This window comes from Siphateles boraxobius, unplaced genomic scaffold (assembly GCF_051911475.1).
Source record: "Siphateles boraxobius isolate OS27281-9 unplaced genomic scaffold, OSU_SipBor_1 7, whole genome shotgun sequence".
Taxonomy (NCBI): Eukaryota; Metazoa; Chordata; class Actinopteri; order Cypriniformes; family Leuciscidae; genus Siphateles; species Siphateles boraxobius.
The window spans coordinates 5,647,417-5,670,984 of record NW_027509197.1 but is presented as its reverse complement, the minus strand read 5'-3'; the positions used below and the strand labels follow the sequence as shown (position 1 = coordinate 5,670,984).

General features: G+C 41.8%; 1 protein-coding gene across 1 annotated transcript in view; it reads right to left on the bottom strand.

Annotated features, from left to right (window-relative positions):
• LOC143723384 (coiled-coil domain-containing protein 148-like) overlaps window positions 1-23,568 on the bottom strand; it is a 278,157-nt gene that overhangs the window by 20,960 nt on the left and 233,629 nt on the right. The window contains exons 11-14 of the mRNA XM_077215748.1: window positions 22,639-22,779; window positions 17,491-17,609; window positions 13,606-13,723; window positions 13,335-13,469 (exon numbers count right to left, since the gene is read on the bottom strand). Of these exons, the coding sequence (XP_077071863.1) occupies window positions 13,335-13,469; window positions 13,606-13,723; window positions 17,491-17,609; window positions 22,639-22,779 (513 nt within the window). The remainder of the gene's footprint in view (window positions 1-13,334; window positions 13,470-13,605; window positions 13,724-17,490; window positions 17,610-22,638; window positions 22,780-23,568) is intronic.

Genomic DNA, 23,568 nt, shown 5'->3' with positions numbered 1-23,568 from the left:
GTCCTTCGTTCCTGATCCTGATCGATTGCTCCTGTCTGCCTAGCTGCCTGCTGTGTTTTGTTTGCTTCGAGGCTGTAAGCTCCGTCTAAGCCTTGTATTAGCTTTGTATTTCTTTCTGTTTTGAACCATCATTTACTACCATTTCTAGTTGTTTATACTACTGAATACAGCTTAGACAACATCTCAGATTAACCTGACATCGCTAGCTTCCGTTATTGTTAGCACAACACGCTAGTAACTCGCTAGCCTGTTAACGCGCCACCCGTGCGCTCAGTTATTTATTTATTTTTCTCTCGCGCGCCCGCGCCTCTGAGTGCATAAAAAGCCCAGGTGAGTAAGAATCAGTCTACAAACACGGTGAGTAATCTCTTGTCCTGTTATTGTCACCTGCACTTCATGTTACATGTTTAGCATAGCCTTCCCCGTCGGCAATATAGGCAGGGCTCTCAAGTCTCACGCATTGGGCGTGAGACACACGCATTTCAACCCGTTCACACGCTCACACGCCACACCGTGTATTTCTCACGCTGAGGAGTAAGGGAACTTGTCTCGCTATACAATTAATGGACGGAAGGCAAACGGAGGGAAGTTCTCTGCAGAGTTCATAGCATCTGTCTCGAGTTATACAGAGTTAAATGCTAGCTACCAGCCAATCAGAAATTAGAATTAGTTGTTTCCGGGTAAATTATGTGTTCCCGCTGCAAGCTCGTTCGTTACTAGACACGCGCACACACGGAGTGGAAGTTGAAAGAGCAAGATCTGATGAATGCGGTTTGCGGACATCTTCATTTATTTTTTTATTTTTTTTTGCATTTTGATTTTACGACTCCTGGACGATATCTCTTGCCTGTGATCAAAGACAGTGAGAGCTGATGTTGAGGAGTATAGCCAAATTCGTGCTAAATTATTGATGCATTCAAAAACTCTCCAACTGCTTTTAAAGGGGTCATCGGATGCAAAATACACTTTTATATGGAATTTGCAAATAAATGTGTCTTTGCAGTGTGTGGACACAATCACCATGCAATGAAAAAAATCCATTCACCTTTTTTTTGTCCTCAAAAAGCCAAAAAGTTGTTGCTCATTATCATTTAAAGAGACATGCACCGAAACGGGTCACTGTGAACAGAGCTGTTTTTTAAGAGGTAAAAAGGGTGTTGTTTTACACAACCATTGAGAAATTTTAACCAAAGTATGTTACAAACTTTACATGAAGACCCAAAAGAATCATTCCAACTTGTTGAAAATGGGCATCCGATGACCCCTGTAAAGGTGACCGGTTTGGGTCTTGACATACATGCTCAGGGCAAGTTGTTATGACACAATGTTATGTACATTGAGCACTGATGTTCAGCTGGCTTGTTTGGGGTCAAATTTATTTTTATTTTTCAATAAATTTGTATTTTTTAAATATAACTTTATTTTATTTGGATGAATTTTTCTTTTTATCAGATTTAACAATTGTTATAATTTCCATTTGTGCTGGTCAATTATGAACAATAGGCAAAATTGAACTGCTAGCAAAAATTGAAGCGAATTTGGTTGGGTCGAGGGACCGCTGCTGCAAATATTTGGGTGGCTCCTCCCCTAAATCTCACTCTAAACTTTTGATAAAACTTGAGAGCCCTGTGTTTATATGTGATAAATGCAAGGAAACAGTCAGGCTGACGGAGAAGATTTCAGAATTAGAAACACGCATCCAAACTTTAATTGAGGATAGTAAGTGTGCTAGAGCTTTAGATACTATTTTGGATGCGCCTAGCATAGTGAACTCTTTACATGATTCGGTTCCGGCTGAATTATTGCCTGTGCAGCCAGGCAGATGGGTGACAGTGAGGGATTGCTCTAGTCGTGGATCAAAAAAGCACTCTTCCGTTCCGATTACCACAACAAATCAAACTTACCACAAACTTAATATTAAATTAATATTAAAGAGGTGTTTGAACTCGCAAGTACGATGTCAGGCACTGTAATTTGCTCTGGCCCCCTTCCTGTTCGAAGGAGTGATGAGATAGTTAGCAGATTGTCATCACTCAATGGCTGGCTGTCTAAGTTGTGTCCGCAAAATAATATAGAATTCATAGACAATTGGAAAGGTTTTTGGGGCAAACCTGACCTGTTGAAAAGATGGTATTCAACCATATGGTATTCATCCCTCCTGGGATGGTGCTGCTCTTCTCTCTAGTAATTTGGCTCATAGTCTTAGAGACAAAACATGACAATCTGGGGCTCAAGTCAGGAAGCAGACAAACTGGCTAAACCGACCGTCTGCTAGCGGCCTCGCGTCACCAAGGTCAGATAAATCCCATCACATTGGGCCTCTTTCACCTAGATATCATCATATAGAGACTGTGTCTGTTCCCCGAATTTTGAAATCCAAAAAACGTCCAAACCGATCTAAGGTTAAAAATGTAATTGATATTCAACAAATAAAAAAATAGATATAATACAGATGAGCAAACGATAAAGCTTGGGTTGCTGAATATTCGATCCCTTACTTCAAAAGCGATCATAGTTAATGATATGATTTCAGATTATAACCTAGATGTGCTGTGTATGACAGAAACCTGGCTAAAACCAGACGATTGCATTACTTTAAATGAGTCCACCCCCCATGATTACTGTTATAAACATGAACCTCTCCTGAAAGGCAAAGGAGGAGGTGTTGCTGTAATTTATAGTAATATTTTCAAAACCACTAAAAAATCTAGTTTTGAATATACTTCTTTTGAAGTGTTGGTGCTTAATGTAAAAATATATAATGTAAACAATAAATCAAGTTTGAGAATTCTGCTGGCAACTGTATACAGGCCACCAGGGCACCATAAAGATTTTATCAAAGAATTTGCTGACTTTCTATCAGAATTAGTAGTGACTGCAGATAAAGTCCTAACTGTTGGTGATTTTAATATACATGTAGATAATGGAAAAGATGCAATGGGATTGGCATTTAAAGACATTCTTAACTCTATTGGAGTTAGACAACACGTGTTAGGACCTACTCATTTTCGTAATCATACTCTAGATCTAATATTATCACATGGAATCAATGTTGATGCTGTTGAAGTTCTGCAGCAGAGCGACGACATCTCAGATCATTATCTAGTCTCATGTAAATTACATTTAGCCGAGGCTGCAAAGCCAACTCCATGTTATAAATATGTTAGACCTAGGCACTAAAGATTGCTTTATCAATAATCTTCCTAATCAGTTTCATTGTCTCAGCATCCCAGATAGCTTAGAAGAACTTGATATTGCAACATAAACTTTTAACTCTCTCCTTTCCAGCACTTTATACACAGTTGCTCCGTTGCGCTTAAAGAAGATTAAAGAAAATAGTCCAACGCCGTGGTACACCGAGCACACCCGGGCCCTTAAGAGAGCAGCCAGAAAAATGGAGCGCAACTGGAAGAAAACAAAACTAGAGGTATTTCGGATTTCATGGAAGGAGAGCTCGATTGCTTACAGAGAGGCTTTAAAAGCTGCTAGATCTGCTTATTTTTCAACCCTATTAAAAGAAAATAAACATAATCCAAGGTATTTATTTGAAAAAGTGGCTACACTAACGAAAAAGAAAGCTTCAAGCCCCGAAGTTTCCAAGACACAGCAGTAATGACTTTATGAACTTTTTCACTTATAAGATTGATAATATTAGGGACAAAATTATAACTATGCAACCGTCTACTACAGCATCACATCAGGGAGTGCATTATAGTCTCCCTGAGGTAAAATTTGATTCATTTGTTGCCATAGGATAGGAAGAATTATGCAAACTCGTTAATTCATCTAAATCGACAACATGTATGTTAGACCCTATACCGACTAAACTACTGAAAGAGATGCTTCCAGAAGTCATAGATCCTCTTCTTAACATCATTAATTCGTCTTTGTCTCTAGGATACGTACCAAAAACCTTTAAGCTGGCTATGATTAAACCGCTTGTTAAAAAAATGCAACTTGATCCTACAGAATTAGTCAATTACAGGCCGATCTCAAATTTCTTGAAAGAAATGGTATCTGCGAGGATTTCCAGTCAGAATTTAGACCGCACCATAGCACTGAGACAGCTCTCATTAGAGTCACAAATGATTTACTCTTATCATCCGATCGTGGTTGTATCTCTCTATTAGTGTTACTTGATCTTAGTGCTGCATTTGACACCATTGACCACAACAGTCTCTTAAATAGACTAGAAAAGTATGTTGGCATTAGTGGAATTGCATTAGCATGGTTTAAATCATATTTATCTGACCGCTATCAGTTTGTAGCAGTAAATGAAGAGATGTCTTATCGATCACAAGTTCAGTATGGCGTACCACAAGGCTCAGTACTAGGACCGCTGCTGTTCACTCTGTACATGCTACCTTTAGGAGATATCATTAGGAAACATGGAATTAGCTTTCACTGTTATGCTGATGATAATCAGCTCTATATTTCTTCCAAACCTAACGAAACTCACCAATTCACAAAATTATCGGAATGCATAGTTGATATCAAAAATTGGATGACTAGTAATTTCCTACTACTAAATTCTGAAAAAACAGAGATTCTAATTATTGGACAAAAAACTTCCACACGTAATAACCTAGAATACCGTCTAACACTTGATGGCTGCTCTGTTAAGTCTTCGTCGTCAGTTAGGAACCTGGGTGTGCTCTTTGATACCAATCTTTCATTTGAAAGGCACGTGTCTAGTGTCTGTAAAACCGCATTTTTCCATCTTAAAAATATATATAAATTGCGTCATATGCTCTCATTGACAAATGCGGAACAACTAGTTCATGCGTTCATGACATCAAGGCTAGATTATTGTAATGCTCTACTGGGTGGTTGCCCTGCACGCATAATAAACAATCTACAGCTAGTTCAAAATGCAGCCGCTAGAGTTCTTACCAGAACCAGGAAGTACGACCATATTAGCCCGGTTCTGTCAACACACTGCATTGGTTCCCTATTAAACATCGTATACATTTTAAAATATTGCTGATTACTTACAAAGCACTAAATGGTTTAGCTCCCCAGTACTTGAGCGAGCTCTTAACGCATTATAGTCCTTCACGTCTATTGCGATCTCAAAGTTCTGGCCAGTTGATAATACCTAGAATATCTAAATCGACTGCTGGCGGTAGATCCTTTTCCTATTTAGCACCAAAACTTTGGAACAATCTTCCTAACATTGTCCGGGAAGCAGACACAGTCTGTCAGTTCAAAGCTAGACTAAAAACACAGCTCTTTGACCTAGCATTCACATAACACTCTATAGACTTCTATAATTCAATATTAGGCTGCTTAAATTAGGTCAGCCGGAACTGGGAACACTTCCCTTAAATCCTGATGTACTCGTTACATCATAAGAAAAATGGCATCTACGCTAATTTTAGTGTCTTTTTTTATCCCAAGGTTTTCCCGCAGCCTGCCGGATCCAGGCCGTTTCCAGATCTGACGAAGGACTTTCGCCTGGACCTGATGACAATGCAGTGCTGAAGTGCCAGCTAGCCTCTCCCTATGGAGGATCCCTATACCACTCTACAGATAAAGCGTTGTGGAATTTTTCGGTTCGCGTACCTACCCAAAGTGATAAGATAAAATAAAATTCTGCATCAAAATTTATAGACAAGACAAGTAGTTTGTTTAGGCATGGTTTGTAAGGAATTACAAACCTGCGCACATATATTCAAACGCACATAACTATAGAATCAATTCTTAATGTGCATGTGAACGCCATCAGCGTCTATCACAGGTCCACGTTTAGAGTCTGTTTAGAGAGAACGGTGTTGTCTTAGCGGCCCCTAATTTAATAACAAATGATCATTTCGACAGAAGTGAATCAATCAAAACTAACTTTAGCTGGAAAAAACATTTTTCAAGAACCATAAAACCAAACCAATCTCTGTTACCTTAAATTATATGTTTATCTCTGTAAAGCTGCTTTGAAACAATCTACATTGTTAAAAGCACTATATAAATGAGGATGACTTGACTTGACTTCGTCCATCCTAGTCTCACGACAGGGAGCTCAGTCTTGCGCAGGGTACTGGAAGACAACCGCTGTGGAGTGATTAAATTGGGACCCCCATTTCATCAGTCACTTACGTAACTCAGAGTTGTCACGGATTCAATCATCAATGACACCACTCCATCAATCGCAACTCAGCGCGCTCATCATCTGGCTCATCATCCCCGGAATTCTAATCGCTCCCACTTGCTCATCATCATTACTCACCTTGATGCACACCATTCATAAGCTTCAGTCTCCTCTCACTCAGCGTCCGGTCTCGTCTATCCGTTGCCTGTGACTCACTGGTTCCTTGTGTTCGTTGCCTGGTTCCAGTTATTGCCTGACTTCAAGTGGTTTTCACTCCATGCTAACGTCCTGTTTATATCTCCTCTGCAGAGTCCGTGAATTGGGTTTCCTGATACTCACGATCTGCTTCCTGTGTTTCTCCTGCACTGATCTACGACAGTTCAAGTGTCCTTCAGTAAGATCCAGCTGATCCAGTCGAGCTCTTTCTGTATCACTCCTGTTCACGGAATCCTCTGGGACTTGGGAATTCCCTGGGATATATCAAGCCTTCAAGTATTATGAAGTTGCTTATGCTTGTTTAAATAAACATTGTCACTCTATCTTTGTGTCTTCGTCCCTCGGTACAAGCGTGGCAGAAGACCGGACCACACTATGCAAGCTTCATCGGCTCATAATGTCCTACATTCCGGTGCTGAGACCACTCAGGGCGCCACCGCATCGACTGCCACGGTACATTCGCCTCTCTCCGCAGCGGACGCTGCATCATCCATTCCACCTACTACTCTTCAAGAAACCCTTGGTGAACTTAGTCGCACACTACAGAGTCTCCGACCTGCATCCAGTAGCCCCATGGCCCGACCCTCTTCATATTCGGGAGACGCGGCATGCAGTGGATTCCTTTTGCAGTGTCGACTTTACATGGAGATCCACGCCCACCAATTCAATTCATAATCTTTGTTATCTCACTACTCACAGGTGGCGCTTTGAGTTGGGCACAAGCGTTATGGGATTCTAATGCACCTGCTCTACAATCGTTGAGTTGCTTTCTGGAACACTTTCAAGTTGTCTTCGCACAAACCTCGAATGCGGTTTCCATCCACGATCTGCTGCTACGTTTACGTCAGGGCCGTTCTACTGTGGCAGGCTATGCCCTGCAGTTCCGCACTATCGCCGCAAACAGTGGATGGAATGAAGTTGCTCTAATGACCGCTTATCAACATGGTTTGAATCCCGACATCTGTCTGCAGCTCGCCATTTATGAAGACTCAATTGAGATTGAGAAACTATTTCAGCGATCAATCCTTATTGCTCAACATCGCGCTGCTTGTCTCCGGTCAACCACAACTTTTCCTCCATGATCCGCTTCGGCCAGTAACCCGAGATCGATCTGTAAGGACTGGGCGAGGGGTGAATCTGAATAATTAAATACATCCTAGCTAAAATCCCAAAGCCTTCAGGCCCAAAAAGCCTGGATGTAAATTAACATATACACACACACACACAACCACACACGCATCCCCCACAAGTGAAGCCCGCTCAGGACAGAGCGTGGTGTCCAGTTACGAGACATTTTTATGACCGACTGGAATGTCCCAAAGAAGGTGATTCTAAAGAGAAAGAAACTTCTCTTTTTAGACATTTAACCAGATATATTCGATGTGTTTTTATGTGTGTCCATTTGCCCATGTCACATTGGAAGGACTATGATTTTATCGTAGCTTAAAGTGAATTATAAATACCTTCATTATGCATTTTAAATATAACTGTCTATTCCCATAACTTGTACACATAGTTCTGGACACCTCCAGAATGCTTTCGGTGTGATCAATCAGAATACGTACAGTAATATCCACTAAAATATAATTTACAATGTTTCCCATCTTTGGAGTGAAAAGAGACCAAAACTAACATCACTGGTGTTCTTAGATAACAGCGTTTACGACCTAAAGGAATGTTCACAGAACTGTGGCTCTCTCTGAATTCTAACCAAGGAGGAGAAATGAATCCTGTATTCATATATATATATGCTATTATATATCCACTTGAGAATTGTATGAACAATGTATCTAAGTTCCCTATTTCATGGGTTGCCTTTTTGTGGTTTGGTCTATAGTTCTCGACAACTCTAATGCGATAATGTTTTAAACTTTGCCAACTAATGTTTAACCAAATCCATTTGTGGCAAGTTTGGTCTCGATAAACTCCAATCTTCATTCCCCATTTGTTAATTGACATTACATTTTGCTAAACGTTGTGACACATTAGTATTAGAAGAATTGTGAAGATTCTTCTCTTAAACACCCAATGAAACTAGAGATTTAATGCCTGGTTATAACACAAAGGGTCATAAAATCTCGCTCCAAAGGGACAGCTCCTGATTGGACCCTCTTCCAAAAGAAGGCGGAAACGTCAGGTCTTCAAAAGGACTGAATACCAGTTTATCCCTCTCTTACAAACAAACCCTCTTGTCCTCGTGTCATAATGTAACGTCTCGCCTCCGGGCGAGCTCTTCGCCTTTCTTTTATTTGTTTCTAGTCTAGTTTGTGTTTTTCAGTCTTAGATAAGTCTCCGTGTTTAATTCCAATCGACGAGTGAAAAGAAAACCGCGTGACATATCTCTTCAGCAAATCCATCTACAAGGGACCTTTAAACGAGCGCGCGCTCGCTTTGAAGGAGAAACACGCGCACGTGACCACGTGACGCGCCGGACCGAGAGACACACACGCTTCTTCACAAGCCATGCAAAGAGTTACCTGTGCAAGTATCCGTGTTTTATCACGCTTTAAGATTTGTTGAAGTCTTGTTGTCTCTCAAAGTCCGTTGTCTATGTGAATTTGCTATTTAGAAAGATCCTCGGGTCTTTCTAAACTCCCTCTTGCATTCCTGCAACTCTCTACATTTCCTCTCTCTCTCTGTCTCTATGCATTTCTCGTTCATCGATGCCTTATCGTGTTTTGTTGTTTATTATGTTTGTAAATACATATATCCCATGTAACCATAGTAAATACATAAGTAGTTCTGCCTTATTAAATTCATTATATTCATTTGATTGATGTACTGCCTTTTTGCTCATTTTCAAGTCCCTTAAGTGTCAAAAGATCTTATAGCAACAAGCTTACAAATTAAAGATACTTTAAAGAGTATGTGTTTATAGGGCAGGAAACCCAATTCTTGTGGCCACAGAATTGCTTTTCCTGAAATCCTATAAAGTAAGATGATATTGTGGATTCCCACAAATATTAGTCTGACAATTGAGCTAATTAATTTAGCCTGTTTTGTAAGACGTGGTCCGTGTAGTTAATTGCAATCAACTTGTGGTTAAGTGCAAGGATACACAGAGGTGCATGCAGGTAAAATGACATATCATCCCTTATCGGGAGTTTTATTAACATGTAAGACTGATCTGATCCAAACATGTATGAATAATTATTAATTACCAATTATTAATTATGATATGCAAATTCCCCATGGATTAGATCCGCCCCTGAGTCTTTACAGATCACTGAATTACCAACTCCACACTCCCCGTCAGTGAACTTCCCCGTACCTGAGCCTATGGAGATCAGTGCAGGTCATCTTACCACCACCGAGTGTAATCGTCGTCGGAACAATAATCTGTGTCTCTACTGTGGAGCTGCTAATCACTATCGCCTGGACTGTCCTGTCCGCCCCACGCGCTCGCCGGTGAGTACCATTGATCTACCCTGTTCAGTTTCTAATCTGGCACTAACTCCTGTAATTCTTAAATATCGTGAACACTCTGTTCCAGCAAAAGCCCTTATAGGCTCTAGCGCAGCGGGGAATTTCATTTCCGCATCGCTGCTCAACCGCCTGCAAGCACGCCGTCGGCGTTTAACTCGTCCATTGAGCATCCTCTCTATTCTGGGCAAACCCTTGGGGAGAGGAAACATCCAGTATTACAGTCCAGTGGTATATATGTCAGTGGGCTATTTGCATGGTGAGGAGTGTTCGTTTTATGTCTTGGAAGACTCGACAGTAGACCTCGTTCTGGGACGTCCATGGCTTGATCAGCTTTCACCAGTCATCTGTTGGGGCACCGGTGAGGTATGTCAATGGAGCAAACATTGTAAAGTAAACTGCCTTCTAGCCATTAAAAGGAATCCGTCTAAGCCCCCCACTCCAGTCTTCCTGGGATCCACCTCTGTTGAGAGTGGAGTCACTGATTCGGTCCCGAATATTCCCTCGGAATACCAGGCATTTCAGGACGTGTTCAGTAAACAAAGAGCCACCACCCTTCCACCTCACCGACCTTGGGATAGCGCCATTGAGTTGCTGCCTGGGGCCACTCTAGGGAAGGTTTATCCCTTGTCCATTCCTGAGCATAAGGCCATGTGGAGGAGGCGTTACGACAGGGATATATTCAATCCTCTACGTCCACAGCCGCATCTAGCTTCTTCTTCGTCGGAAAGAAGGATGGTGGTCTTCGTCCGTGTATCGACTACCGGGTCCTGAATGCATCTACAATCATATACCGATATTATTTGTATTTGTAATATCGGAAGGTAACCTAGAATACCTAGGTTACCTAGGGAACCTAGGTAATAGGTTCAATAGGGAACCCATTGAAGGTAACCTAGAATACCTTCGAGACGCCAAAAGGTTGAATCCACGGCAGGCCCGGTGGGCATTGTTCTTCACTCGTTTCAACTTCTCGGTAACCTATCGCCCTGGAACCAAGAACCTCAAAGGTGGTACCTGCTGCTCTCGAACAACTACGATCTGCGGTAATCTTCACAAAGCTCGACTTACGGAGCGCCTATAACCTGGTACGCGTACGCAAGGGAGACGAGTGGAAGATGGCTTTCATTATCCCTGCAGGCCACTATGAATACCGGGTCATGCCCTTCGGTCTGTCCAACTCACCTTCAGTTTTCCAGGGGTTCATGAATGAAATCTTCCGTGACTTCCTCAACCGATTCGTCATAATCTACATCGACGACATCCTCATCTACTCCACCAGTCTTGAGGAGTTCGTAAACCATGTACATCAAGTCTTGACACGTCTTCGTGAGTACCAGTTATATTTAAAACTCGAGAAGTGCGAATTCCACGAAACCACCATTCACTTCCTGGGTTATGTCATTCGGCCAGAGGGTATCTCCATGGATCAAAACAACGTGAAAGCTGTCCTCAACTGGCCCAAACCTCAGACTCTGAAAGAACTACAGAGATTCCTTGGCTTTGCGAACTTTTATCGTCGCTTTATCAAGGACTACAGCAAGACCTGTGCTCCTGTCACATCCATGGTAAGGAAGGAGGTCAAACGTCTCACCTGGTCTCCAGAAGCCACTGCAGCCTTCGAGAACCTAAAGAAAGCCTTCTGTTCAGCCCCCATGCTCTGCCATCCGAACCCAGATAAGTCATTCGTCGTGGAAGTCGACGCTCCTTCCAATGGTGTTGGAGCTGTACTGTCCCAACGGCAGGGGACTCCTCTTCAACTCCGACCGTGCGCCTTCTTCTCACGCAAGTTAACACCGGCGGAACAAAACTATGATGTGGGCAATCGGGAGTTATTGGCCATCAAACTGGCATTGGAGGAGTGGAGATGTTGGCTGGAAGGAGCAAACCATCCATTCCAAGTAATCACAGACCATCGTAACCTAGAATACCTTCGAGACGGCAAAAGGTTGAATCCACGCCAGGCCCGGTGGGCATTGTTCTTCACTCGTTTCAACTTCTCTGTAACCTATCACCCTGGAACCAAGAACCTCAAAGCCGACGCACTGCCTCGTATGTTCCAACCGGAAACCTCTCAGAAAAGCACCGAAACAGTCCTCCCATCAACCCTGATAATGAGTCCCATTCTCTGGAATCTCAACGATCTCATCGCTGAGGCCACCTTGTCGGAACCTGCTCCACCGGGGGGTCCCGAGGGGAAGATCTTCGTTCCATCTCGACTCCGGATACCCCTCATGGATTCCGTGCATACTTCTCCGGGATCCGGACACCCAGGTAGCCATCAGACCTTGACTCCCCTCCAAGAACGTTACTGGTGGCCCAGGATGTCTCAGGATGTCTCACGGTACGTACAGGGTTCCACCGCATACCGAATCAACCTTGGTCAAACATCGCTGTCACACTTAGTTAGCTATGTGTGATTGAAATATATATACATGTGTACTGTTTTCTGATGAATGGTCTAGTCTATGATTAGGGTAGGATGAAGGGGTGCATTAGCCATACTGAAATGAATCCCGTTAACAGTTATTTAGCTACGTATTTAGGAACATAGTTAATTCACTCATTAACTATCTCTCCGGTTTCATTTTATGAAGTTAATATTTACCGAACATTGCTGCAAATATAGTCGTTGCTTTCTACGTTATGGGAGCAGTCCATTTCCCTCCTAAATCATTCATTTGCACATGCACAGCGTAATTATTTATATTTTATGATGGTTGGAATTCTAAACGGACCGCCACTGCAGACCTCTTTGCGTGATCACGAAGGTAGGCTAATGGCTGAATCGGAATTTATAAGCAAGATCACGGATCAATAGCCTAATACAGCCCAGTTGTGCTAAAATAAATATCATGAGACGTCCATCATCAGATGAAAGCCGCTAAAGCCAGTGGTACTACCCATGCGAACATGAACACTAAGCTTTTCCCTCCAAAAAAACCCTAAAAATTATCTAATACAGTATTTCGTTGTCACCCTGCCTATCTAAATGCAAAACTGACATTAACTAAATGCAATAATGCAGTAACAGCTGAAAAAGTACTTGCGTGTGTGTTTTATTTTATATTTACCGTTCAATAATGTAATCGCTGCTGTCTGTCCCATAGAAGAACATGACAGCCAGCGTATGTTTTGGAACTATTGGGGCTTACATGAACCACGTGACAGCCATAGCGGCGACATCAAAGCGTGTCGCAACTCTTTCTCTCTATGGCTCTGATGGAGACGTTACATCCCTCTGCCACAACCGCTGTACCACTGGAACGGCCTGAAGTTCAACTAGTTCAACTTCCCCAAACCGGAAGTGCCACCTATAATCTAAAACGCAGTAGGCTTGTTGGGAAAAAAGTGAATAAAAATAATTTATTTAATATATGATTTTTTTTATTTATTTAACATATGAAATATAAATTATAGGTAAACACCGAATGTTTCTGGAAATAGCCTATATTTCATGTGCATGATTCTTTTTGTGGTTCAACACAAACGTTGGTTGAATTATTGGTCTCAGTGTAATAAAAGGCTTCATGTTTGTATGTGGGAGGTGAATGTGTGTGTGCGATAGGTATGTACAGTATGTGCTGTGTGTGTTGTGTGCATGTGCTACCTGTTTATCTGTGTATGTATTTAGCTGGTACAGTGGTTTTTGCAAAGCAAAGACTTCTTCTGGAAGTTGACGTACTCTCCATGCCTCTGTGTTTCCCATCATCCTCTCTGGATTGGCCTCAGCTACTTTAGAGACCTATAAACCAAACAAATACGCACAACGAGCTGTCACTGCTTCACAAACATGATGATACAAATCATTAGATTAGATTAGAGTTTTAAGAGTTTCTGGGCATGTGCAAAATACATGTGCAAAATGCATGTGCTTGTACCTGCTTGCATAAAGCTTGTAGTCTCTCCTCTCTCTCCTTATCATCCTTCTGTTTTTGTTTTTCTTTAATTTCATACATCTGCAGCTTCTGCTGTAACAGTTCTTTCCTGAACTTCACCCTGTACAACATATCCAATCAATGATACAGCTGAAACAATTATATGATAATATTCTGATTACATTTGTCACCATTTTGACAATTTTCTGCGTACAGTATTTCTTAATATTGTGTTTGCTCTGAAAGGGCTTGAAAAGTTTTTTTTTGGGGGGGGGGGGGGGGGGGGGGGGTTATTAGAGGAATCATAATCATAATTTAAGCAACAAAGTTTCCTAGTAGATTCAAAATATTGAAAGCAAAAAGTAAAATACAGTTTAAAACAGAATATATGTATATTTAATAATAATGTATATTCATATATATTAAGGGTGCTCCGATGGATCGGTCGGCGATCATAATCTAAATAACCTTTATAATAAATAACCTTTTCTGGATCGGCCGATCTCACATCCCAAAGCAATTATCGGCCGATCCAGAAAAGGTGATCAGATGACGCAAAACTCGCGAGACAATTTTTTATGCCCTGGTAAAAATGGATTCACCTGTCTGGCAATTCTACAAGGTGTGTGAAAAAGACAATTCATTAGCAATCAATCTGCAATGTGTGTACCATGCCGCTGCCCGCTTATCAAACTGTGCAGCCTCTCTCCTCAACCCGTAAATAAATCCATCGATCCGCAAACAACGTTTGAGTTCTTAAATGGTCTAGTGGTAGACCCAAGCGTGTCAGAGGTTACGGGTTCTAATCCGCACTTGTATAGTTTTTTTTCTCTCATCAAAACTGAATTTGTTCATCAGTGGTTACAGTCTATCAAGCAGGGACACGTTTGTGTGCATTTTATTTTGCGTTTTCACCGGAATGATTAGAGTCCGCAACGCCGATAGATTGAAGCGCTGTGAACCGAGTGAAGACTGCGTGAGCTAAAGAGAACACTGTATCCATGACACTGATAGCAGTGGTAACAAACTTGAGTTAAAAAACAAACAAACACATTTTAGCGCTAGATTTCTTATTTAAAGTGGTGGTAAAACACGATTTCACTTTTTTAACTTTAGCTAGTGTGTAATGTTGCTGTTGGAGCATAAACAACATCTGCAAAGTTACAGCGCTCAAAGTTCAAAGCAAAGGGAGATATTTTGTTTTTAAAAATTCAATTTCTAAGGACTACAGCAAACAGCAAGTTTTGGACTACACAACATTCCTCCAGGGTTGCTGACGTCAGCAAATCCCATTATTTACATAAACCACTCCTCCGAGAATACTTAATAAGCGGGGCGAGGCCATTTTATATTGCTGTTTGGAAGCTGTTTGGATGGCTGCAAGGAAGTAAATAAATGACAACACTGTTTGGCTCTGCTGAGAATAAAGGTAAAAAATATGAAAAATAATGCAATTTTTAAAAAAACGAAGCATGAACATGTTACAGTGCACCCCACAAACAGAGCTTTGTGTTTTTACCACCCTTTTAATAGCGACCTAAATGAATGCTCTGCTAGTTAACTGGAGATGTTTTATTTATTTGTATTAGGTACATCCGTGCCTCAATGTTACAAAAATTGGTGGGGGACAATATCGATCCTTAAAGTGGTAGGACACGACTTCACTGGATCTAAACAAACTAATTGACCATTTGACCAGTAGTGGTGGCTTTCTTAATCTGTTTAAAATAATTTAGCAAGGGTTCTTGCAAAAAAATATATATATTTACCAAAATATTGATGCTTAAGAGGTAAGCTTTGGGAGAGAAATTATTCTAATAATCTCTATCCCCACTCTCCCTTTCTCTACCACACTCTCCCTCTCTCTTCCTCTCTAAATGCCCACAAAATCTGACTAAGCATCCCAGAAAAGAGCAAAGTTATAGATAGATACAGATATCGACGTTGTTAGTTATTTGTATTTTTAGTTGCTTTGCACTTTACTACCTTTAAGTGTATTAGAAAAACTGTTGGCTGACTGACTCAAAACATTATTTTGGGTATAGCCTTTTTTGTTGCAGTTTTTAGTTTAAAGTAGTCTAAAGCTAAATTTAAAGACTTTCATCTTTTATTTTATTTTATATTCTACAGGAAAGTTGTATTTGTCAAGCCCTAAGCTGCTCCCAATAACCAAGCACAGGCTGCTAAGTTAATATGCTGGACATGTTGCTTGCAAATAAATACAGAGGTGTCAATTCATGCTACATTGTCTTCTCTTAATTGTAATACTTAATGTACATTGTTGTTAAATATAGTTTAATAAATAATGCTACATGATAAATAGAAGGCTTCAAATAGACCCTGTAATCGGTGATCGGTAGCAGTATAGGGTGATACAGCTTCCAGTAATCGGGGATCGGTGATCGGCCCCAAAAATCCTGATCGGAGCACCCCTAATATATATGTATGTAACGACAGACAAATCAGACACAAATATTTGTTTTAGTTAACAAATAATATTTAAAACTCACTCTGGGATCTGTGGTCCCATCCCCCAACAAGGGCAAGAAGGGTCTTTGGTTACCATGACTACAATCGGAAAAGTTGGTTTTATTGCTGTTAAAAATCTGATCGCGTGGTCCAGACAGAGAAGACAGAAACAGACTTTAAAACAAACTTTGCTGTATTAAAGTTTTTTCTGCACCCCGTAAAAAGTGTGAATGATTTACTGTTTTGTGTAGTGTCTTTTAATTCTATTAATTTTTAATTGTGATACTGTGTATTTTATGATAGAACCAACGGTCAATGTAACCTCACCTATTTCATGTTTGGTCTCTATAAATTGTTACTTTAAAGATTGAAATGACTGTATACATGATATGTCGATAACAACAGATTAGTATTACAAGAATCTTTCATAGTTTCTTTATCAGCAACCAATCCAGCTGCACATGCAAATGAGCACGCTTGAAACAAAAGATCCATAAATCAAATTCTCCCACTTGGAAACTCCACTTCTTATTGGGAGAGGTGGGACCTTTCCAAGGCTTTAAATTGCACCTCCACAACCCCTTCCCTCTCTTGGCCTTCTCTCGTACTTTCAGGTTGCTGTCCTGCGGGGCCGCACCAGGCGGCCTTAATAAATATCCATAATTAATCATTACAAGTTAATTATTAATATTTCCCTTTGAGCTAACTCTTTACATGTATATTCATAATGAAGAATGCAATTTTATTTTTATTTGACATAATACTATAAACAGTATAATTACATAATAATAAACAGTATTATTTACCTAATATATGAAACATGCCATGCAGAGGCTTTCATGAACATTTTTGGGTGATGAAAATTATAAACTGAATTCAGCTCTAACAATGGTTAAAACAAATGTTAAAACATACATTAATTGTACTGTTTAATGGCAAGATTATGAAAGGTAGGCCTATAGTATATTGAGCCCGTTCTCATCCTTTGGCAGCATATGTGACGCCATATGACAAAACGGCGAAATACTACGCACATGGCACCCTTTAGCGTGAATATAACACGCGAACCCAAGGCGTCATAAAGTTGACTGGCATCCTTTAGCGTGAATATGAGACGCAGACCCTACCTCACACCTAAACCTACCCATCACAGTGCGTGTTATATTGACGATAAAGGGTGCCATGTGCGTAGTATTTCGCCGTTTTGTCATATGGCGTCACATATGACGCCAAAGGATGAGAATGCGTTAGTATATTTGGTGGAAATGTATGAAATCTTTGTTCTTATAATATGATCCATGATAATAGTTTGTCTGGTCTACAGTATTTGTAGCTGTATAGTTTGCAAGGCTGGTAATAAAGGTTTGCTGGTTTTTTGGCCTTTTTTGTCAAATTGTTTCTCCAACCGAAGTACTTTACCTTTCTTTATCTCTCTGCATCTGTTCTTCTACCTCTCTCCTCAGTTCTGCAAGCCTCTTCACATCCCTCTTTCTCTGCTCATCTCTTCTCCTCTGCTTTTCTGCCTGGAACCTATTTATCTGAGAGAGAAGGAAAAGCCATGTGATTTGTTTTAAACTAGAAACATTTTTGGCTGAACCATAATTTTTACAGACTTCAGACATTTGTATAGTTTTAGATTTAAAATTATGTAGACATTTAGAGACGAATTTATGTGTTGTGTGAATGGAGAAAGTACGAAGATCGGTATAATCTATTTCTTTCTCATAAACGTCATTAATCAGGGACAAAATATAGCTCTGCAGGTAGTGAAGGGAAGCAGGAACAAGGCAAAGCCATACACATTTAAGGTTCCCAACACAGTCGCGCGGCCTTAAGTTACTTTCCCATTACATTTATCAAGCTAATGGGCTGAGGACAGAGGCTTGGGGTTCCCCCAAGTAGTTTACTAATGCACACACTGGACTACACTGAGTTTTTCAGAGTGCTCTGATAAATGATAATGTAATAATGATTTACAAGTGTTAATAAAAAAGAAAGAAAATGGCTCATAAAAATTGTATTCAATAATTCTGTTTTTATTTACATTTGTAGCATCTGGACCAATCACACACACACAAATTATTCATTTTATCTAATGAATAGTCCGGCAAACTCACTCTCCCAACAAAGATCAGTGTAACTGTCATGATTTTGACATCATGTCTTTTGATTTCTCTGGTCTTGTGGCAGAATCATGACAGACCCATGTTTTGTGTACAAGCACATGGCCTTTTGCTTGGGCCATGTGCTTGTGTTGTCTCATTACGTAACCCCGCCCCCTTGTTATCCTCGTCTTGTCATTATTGTCTAGTCAGTTTCACCTGTCCTCGTCATTAGTGTTCCCTATTTTATCCCCTTGTGTTTGCTGTCCTGTGTCGGTTCATTGTGTCAAACAATGTGTGTATCATTCTCCGTGCTTATCTTATCTGTGAGTACTTTGTGGAAGGTTGTGTCGTTGTAAACATTTTAGTAGTAGTATAGTTTGTTTTCGTACAGTCATAGTCTAGTCTTGTCAGTCTAAGTTTCCCTGTCCTGTCCGTATTTTGCCCCCTTGTGGGTTTTGTTTTCTTGTTTGTTACCAATAAACCTTGTGTTCATCGCACTCTGTCTGCATTTGGGTTCACCTCCTGCATCCACATAACAGAATGAACCGACCAAGAAAGAACCCAGCAGACAGCGCGCCTATTTTCCCTACTCTGCAGCCGTCTGACCCCGAACGATGGTGGCAGTCGGCCATCGCTGACAGCCTGGAAGGCAAGCTTCCTTTCCCTCCTCAGGGTAAGTTGACCCTCAGGAAATACGCCCAGGTCGTGGAGGAGAGGCGGTTCTTCTTGCCTGAGTCTCTAGTAAATCGCTACCTCATCGCGGGCCTAAACGTTCTGCCTTCTCTGGCTGAACGGGAGAGTCTGGTTCGCCGCCCGTTCCCGGATATGGTGGCCTGCTTGTCAAGGAAGGATTCGCAGGCTCCCACCATGTCGTCTTCACCCGGCACGCTGCCCGTGATCCCGGAGGGTCGCGTATTAGCGGTGGTCACGCCAGAGAGCCAGGCTTACCTCGTTTCGACACCAGAGGCGTCTTCCACACCCGCTGACCTCCGTGGTAAACGAGGGAGACGGGTTTCTTGGGATTCCCCCTCGGAGTCATCGTCATCTGACCTCACCCAACCTGAAGTGGTCTTCCCTGTTCCCGTTTCGTCTTCCGCTGAGCCCGGCCAGCCGATCACGAGCCCTGCTGTGACCATTGCCCCGCGGCCAAAGAGAAAGAGGAGAAAGAAGGGAGCTTCCTGTTTCCCATCGCCATCTTCTCCTGAGTCTGCTGCCGCGAGTGCTGTTAATGAAGCTGCGACTGTAAGCGCTGTTCCAGAGTCTGCAGCCGCGACCGCTGTTCCTGAGGCTGCAACAATAAGCGCTGTTCTAGAGTCTGCAGCCACGACAGCTGTTCCTGAGGCTACAACTATAAGCGTTGTTTCAGAGTCTGCGGCTGAGCGCGCTGTTCCGGAGGCTGCAGCGCTAAGCGCTGCTCCTGAGTCTGCAGCTGTGACCGCTGTTCCTGAGGCGGAATCTGTGATCGCTTGTCCTGAATCTGCTGCTGGAAGCGTGATTCCTGAGCCCGCGGTTGAGAGGGCGAGATCTGATGCAGTGAAGCCTGCTGTGAGAGCCGCGGCCGATCGAGCGGCTGATGCAGTTTTGCCGTCTGTTTCGTCACAACATGAAATGCCTGTCATCATAGCTGCCAGGACCCTGTCTGATTATTTGTCATGTCTAGTCAAGATCCTCGAAGTCCCTGTCCGTCCTGTCTTGCCCTCAGTCCCCAAGCCTGCCGCCGAGAGCGCTGCACCCGAGCCTGCCGCCGAGGGCGCAGTTTCAGAGCCTATGGCGGTCACCGAATCGGAGTTCTAAAGCGTTGATTCTGGTTCTACCTCTGGGAGCTCTGTTCTTGTTCCCGCCCCCCTACCGATTGATAATCCCCTTGTCTCCGTTCCACTACCTGCTGCAGCAGTCCCCGCTGTCTCCGGTCATTCGTTTGTTTCCCCTGTCTCCTCTGTCATGTCTCATCCCCAGACTGTTTCCCCGTTCGTCCCTGTCGCCACTAGTCCCCGTACTGTTTCCCCTGTCGCCACTAGTCCCGGACTGTTCCCCCTGTCACCACGAAACCCCGGACTGTTTTGCCCAAGTCTCGTCCTCGTGTGTCTCCCTCCAAGCCTGCCCGGATTCTTCGTCCCCCGCCCTCATCCCGTGGACATAAGACCCCAGCACACCCATCCACCCTGGACCACCCCCCATGAACTCTGTTATTCCTCCACCTCCCCTGCCATGTTTGTTTCTTTTGTTCCATCCCAACCAATTAGTGTTTTCCATGTTTTGTTGGTTTTTTTCCATGTCACGGTCTGTCTTGTGTTTAGTTTCCCTTTGAGAAGCGTCTGGGAGCCTCTCCTTAAGGTGGGGGTTCTGTCATGATTCTGCCATCATGTCTTTTGATTTCTCTGGTCCTGTGGCAGAATCATGACAGACCCATGTTTTGTGTACAAGCACATGGCCTTTTGCTTGGGCCATGTGCTTGTGTGTCTCGTTACGTAACCCCGCCCCCTTGTTATCCTCGTCTTGTCATTATTGTCTAGTCAGTTTCACCTGTCCTCTGAATTATCCTGAGAAGGAGAAATAAACCCTTTTAATTCTATATATATAACCACTTGAGAAATTTATAAACATGTATCTAATTTTCACATCTCATGATTTTCCTTCTGATGTTGTTTTGGCCTATGTTTTCTTTTAAACTCTAATGGGTTAATGTTTCAGACTTTGCATACACATATGTGTGGCATATTTGGTCTCTATAAACTCCAATCTTCGTTCCCCATTTGTTAATTTACATTTCACTTTGCTAACTTTGTGACGCATGGGTAGTATAAGAATCTTGAAGATTCTTTTCTTAAACACCCAATGAAATTACAATTTCAAATGTGCTGCCTGAACACAAAGAGTCGTAAAATCTCCCTCCAAAGGAACAACTTCTCATTGGCTCACACACCCCCAGAGGTGACCTTTTTAAAAATCACTGATCAAGATCAGCTCTCTCTCTCTTTCTTATCTCTCTGGACTCTCTCGTCTCCCTGGAAGCTCTTGTTTTTTGACTCCCTTGAGTCTCTTAGTCCTGATGTGAAGATGCTAAACTAGAGGTTTTCTAAGGACCCCAAGCTTGTGCCAGGCTGCGGCCTTGTCTTTCAATTCATTAAAGATCCTCTGACTTCAACTGGTTTCTCTCTCTCATCAAAACAACATCAGCAAAGATCAACTGGAGCCTCAACAAATTGCTTCAGGACAGTTTAATTCAAATGGGCGAGACATGCAAGTATCAAACTTAGTCTCATTACTTGATACATTAAGTGTCCTTAAACCTTTTAAAGGACGTGTTAGAACTAAACTGATGATTTGCTCAAGGCTGTTGATCTGCTGAATTTCAAACAATGATATAACTTCATGCTTTCCTTTATTCTTCTTATTCTTATTCTACATGTCACCGTTCTTATTGGTCGAGTCAACCCTTGGGGGTGGATCCTTTCCAGCCTTTATTATAGACAGTCCACATGTGACCACCCTCTCTTAGTTCTTTCATCCAGCCGCAACGCTGTTCTGGTGATACTTGGGAACCCCCTCCCCCTCCATGGGGGCCCCAGGGCCCAGCAGGCCTCAATCCAACCAGATATGGGCTTAGGCAGGAGAGAGAAGACTCTCTCACAAAGAACAAAGGACAATCTCAGGAGTTTTGGAACAAAGACTCCAACCAACAACGACTCCAATCACCCACTCTTCCGACTTCCTCACTTCTCCTGGGTGCTCGGCGTGGCCTCAACAGGGCCTCAGGCCTTGAACAAACCAGCCATGCGTTCCTGGAGAAAGAGAACTCTCAACCAACTTCCACTTGACACTGCCGGAACCATCAACGACTTAATTTTCAACAACTTCAAGAATTGTTTCCACTACAAATGCAAGTATTCAATTCAATGAAATGTGAAAATGAAATTCTGATGGTTCTTCTCATAGTCCCTTTTTCCGGTTTCCAATTTAATCCTATCACTAACCTATTTCTGTATTTATGTGTGTTTAGTTTATTTATGTTTATGATTTAGTTAATAAAACTTATGCACTTAATGTATTTGGTTCTGATTTGCTTGCAATACGAAGTCCCTTTACAGTTTTTGTTCTAGCTACAGGCTCAAAACGCTGTACATACTAAGAAATAATTATTCATCTGTGTCCAGGGAAGATACCCTTTTCTTAGAATAAATTAATAATCAAAAGAGTTTGTTGGACGAACTGATTAATTGATTGTAATATTAATTTAGCCATGTCAAGTTAATCCAATTAACTGACCCAAATATTCATAATTAATCATAACAAGTTATTATTGATTATTAATATTTCATATAGCTAGGTTCCTTACATTAATATTTCATAGAGCTAATTCGCTACACATTAAATCACATTATGGAAATAGTTTGGTTTTCATGCTGACTTTAAATACTGATGATATCATTATACTGTCATTAAAGTTTTCATTAAAATCTACCTGCTGTGTCAGTTGAGCTCTTCTAGTTTTTTCTCTCTGTTGTTCTTTCCTCAATGTCTCCTCTTCCTCTTTGTGCCAATAAGCAGCAAGAGCAGTGTCCAACTCCGCAGCCTCTTCCTGCTGAATGCGCCACTGCTGGAGCTAAACTCACACAGAGAAACAGGTATTTAAATATAATTACACACTCAAATTAGAAAATCTGAGTCTTACAGTTTTTCTCGATTGCTTAAACACATTTCTTGACACAAGTCCACAATGCCTCACCCAATTCCCCAAACATCCCATTTTCAGGTCAAAATGAAGCTCTACACTCAAAACCATTCACTCTTGCTGCAAAACCAAACTTTGCCCTCAGACATCACACACAAGCCCTCACAAACACACACACTACAACATAGTCTTACACACTGGTGCAATAAATTTAAAAGGGTCATATATGCGTACATGCGTACATGCACCTTTACAAGTTGATTGTACTGAAATGTGTGTTGGCAGTGCCTGTACACAACCATCATATAATGATAAAAATCCATCCAGTGATTTTGTTCTAATCTCTTTATATGTAGGCTTGTGTATAGTCTGCACGGACCGGTGTCGTGCCAAAAAGTACGCTGGAGCACTGTCTATGAGCAGAATGGCATCTAAGTGAAGTGGTGTTCTATTCTTGGGTACAAAAAGGAACACAGCAGTCATTTTAATGTTCCTAAATCCGAACCGCTGAAGATGAAGTGGTTAAGTTTGTTTTCGAAGGGACTATTCCCCACGATCAACGTAAATGCTTTTATGTTTGGGCGAATCATTTCACACACCATACTGCTTTATAAACGAGGAGGGTCAGTATAAAGCTGGTTTTGCTAAGAAGCTGCTCCTGAAAAAAGGATCAGTACCAACCAACTATTCGTGTTCCTGCTGCACCTCCAGAAGAACTGA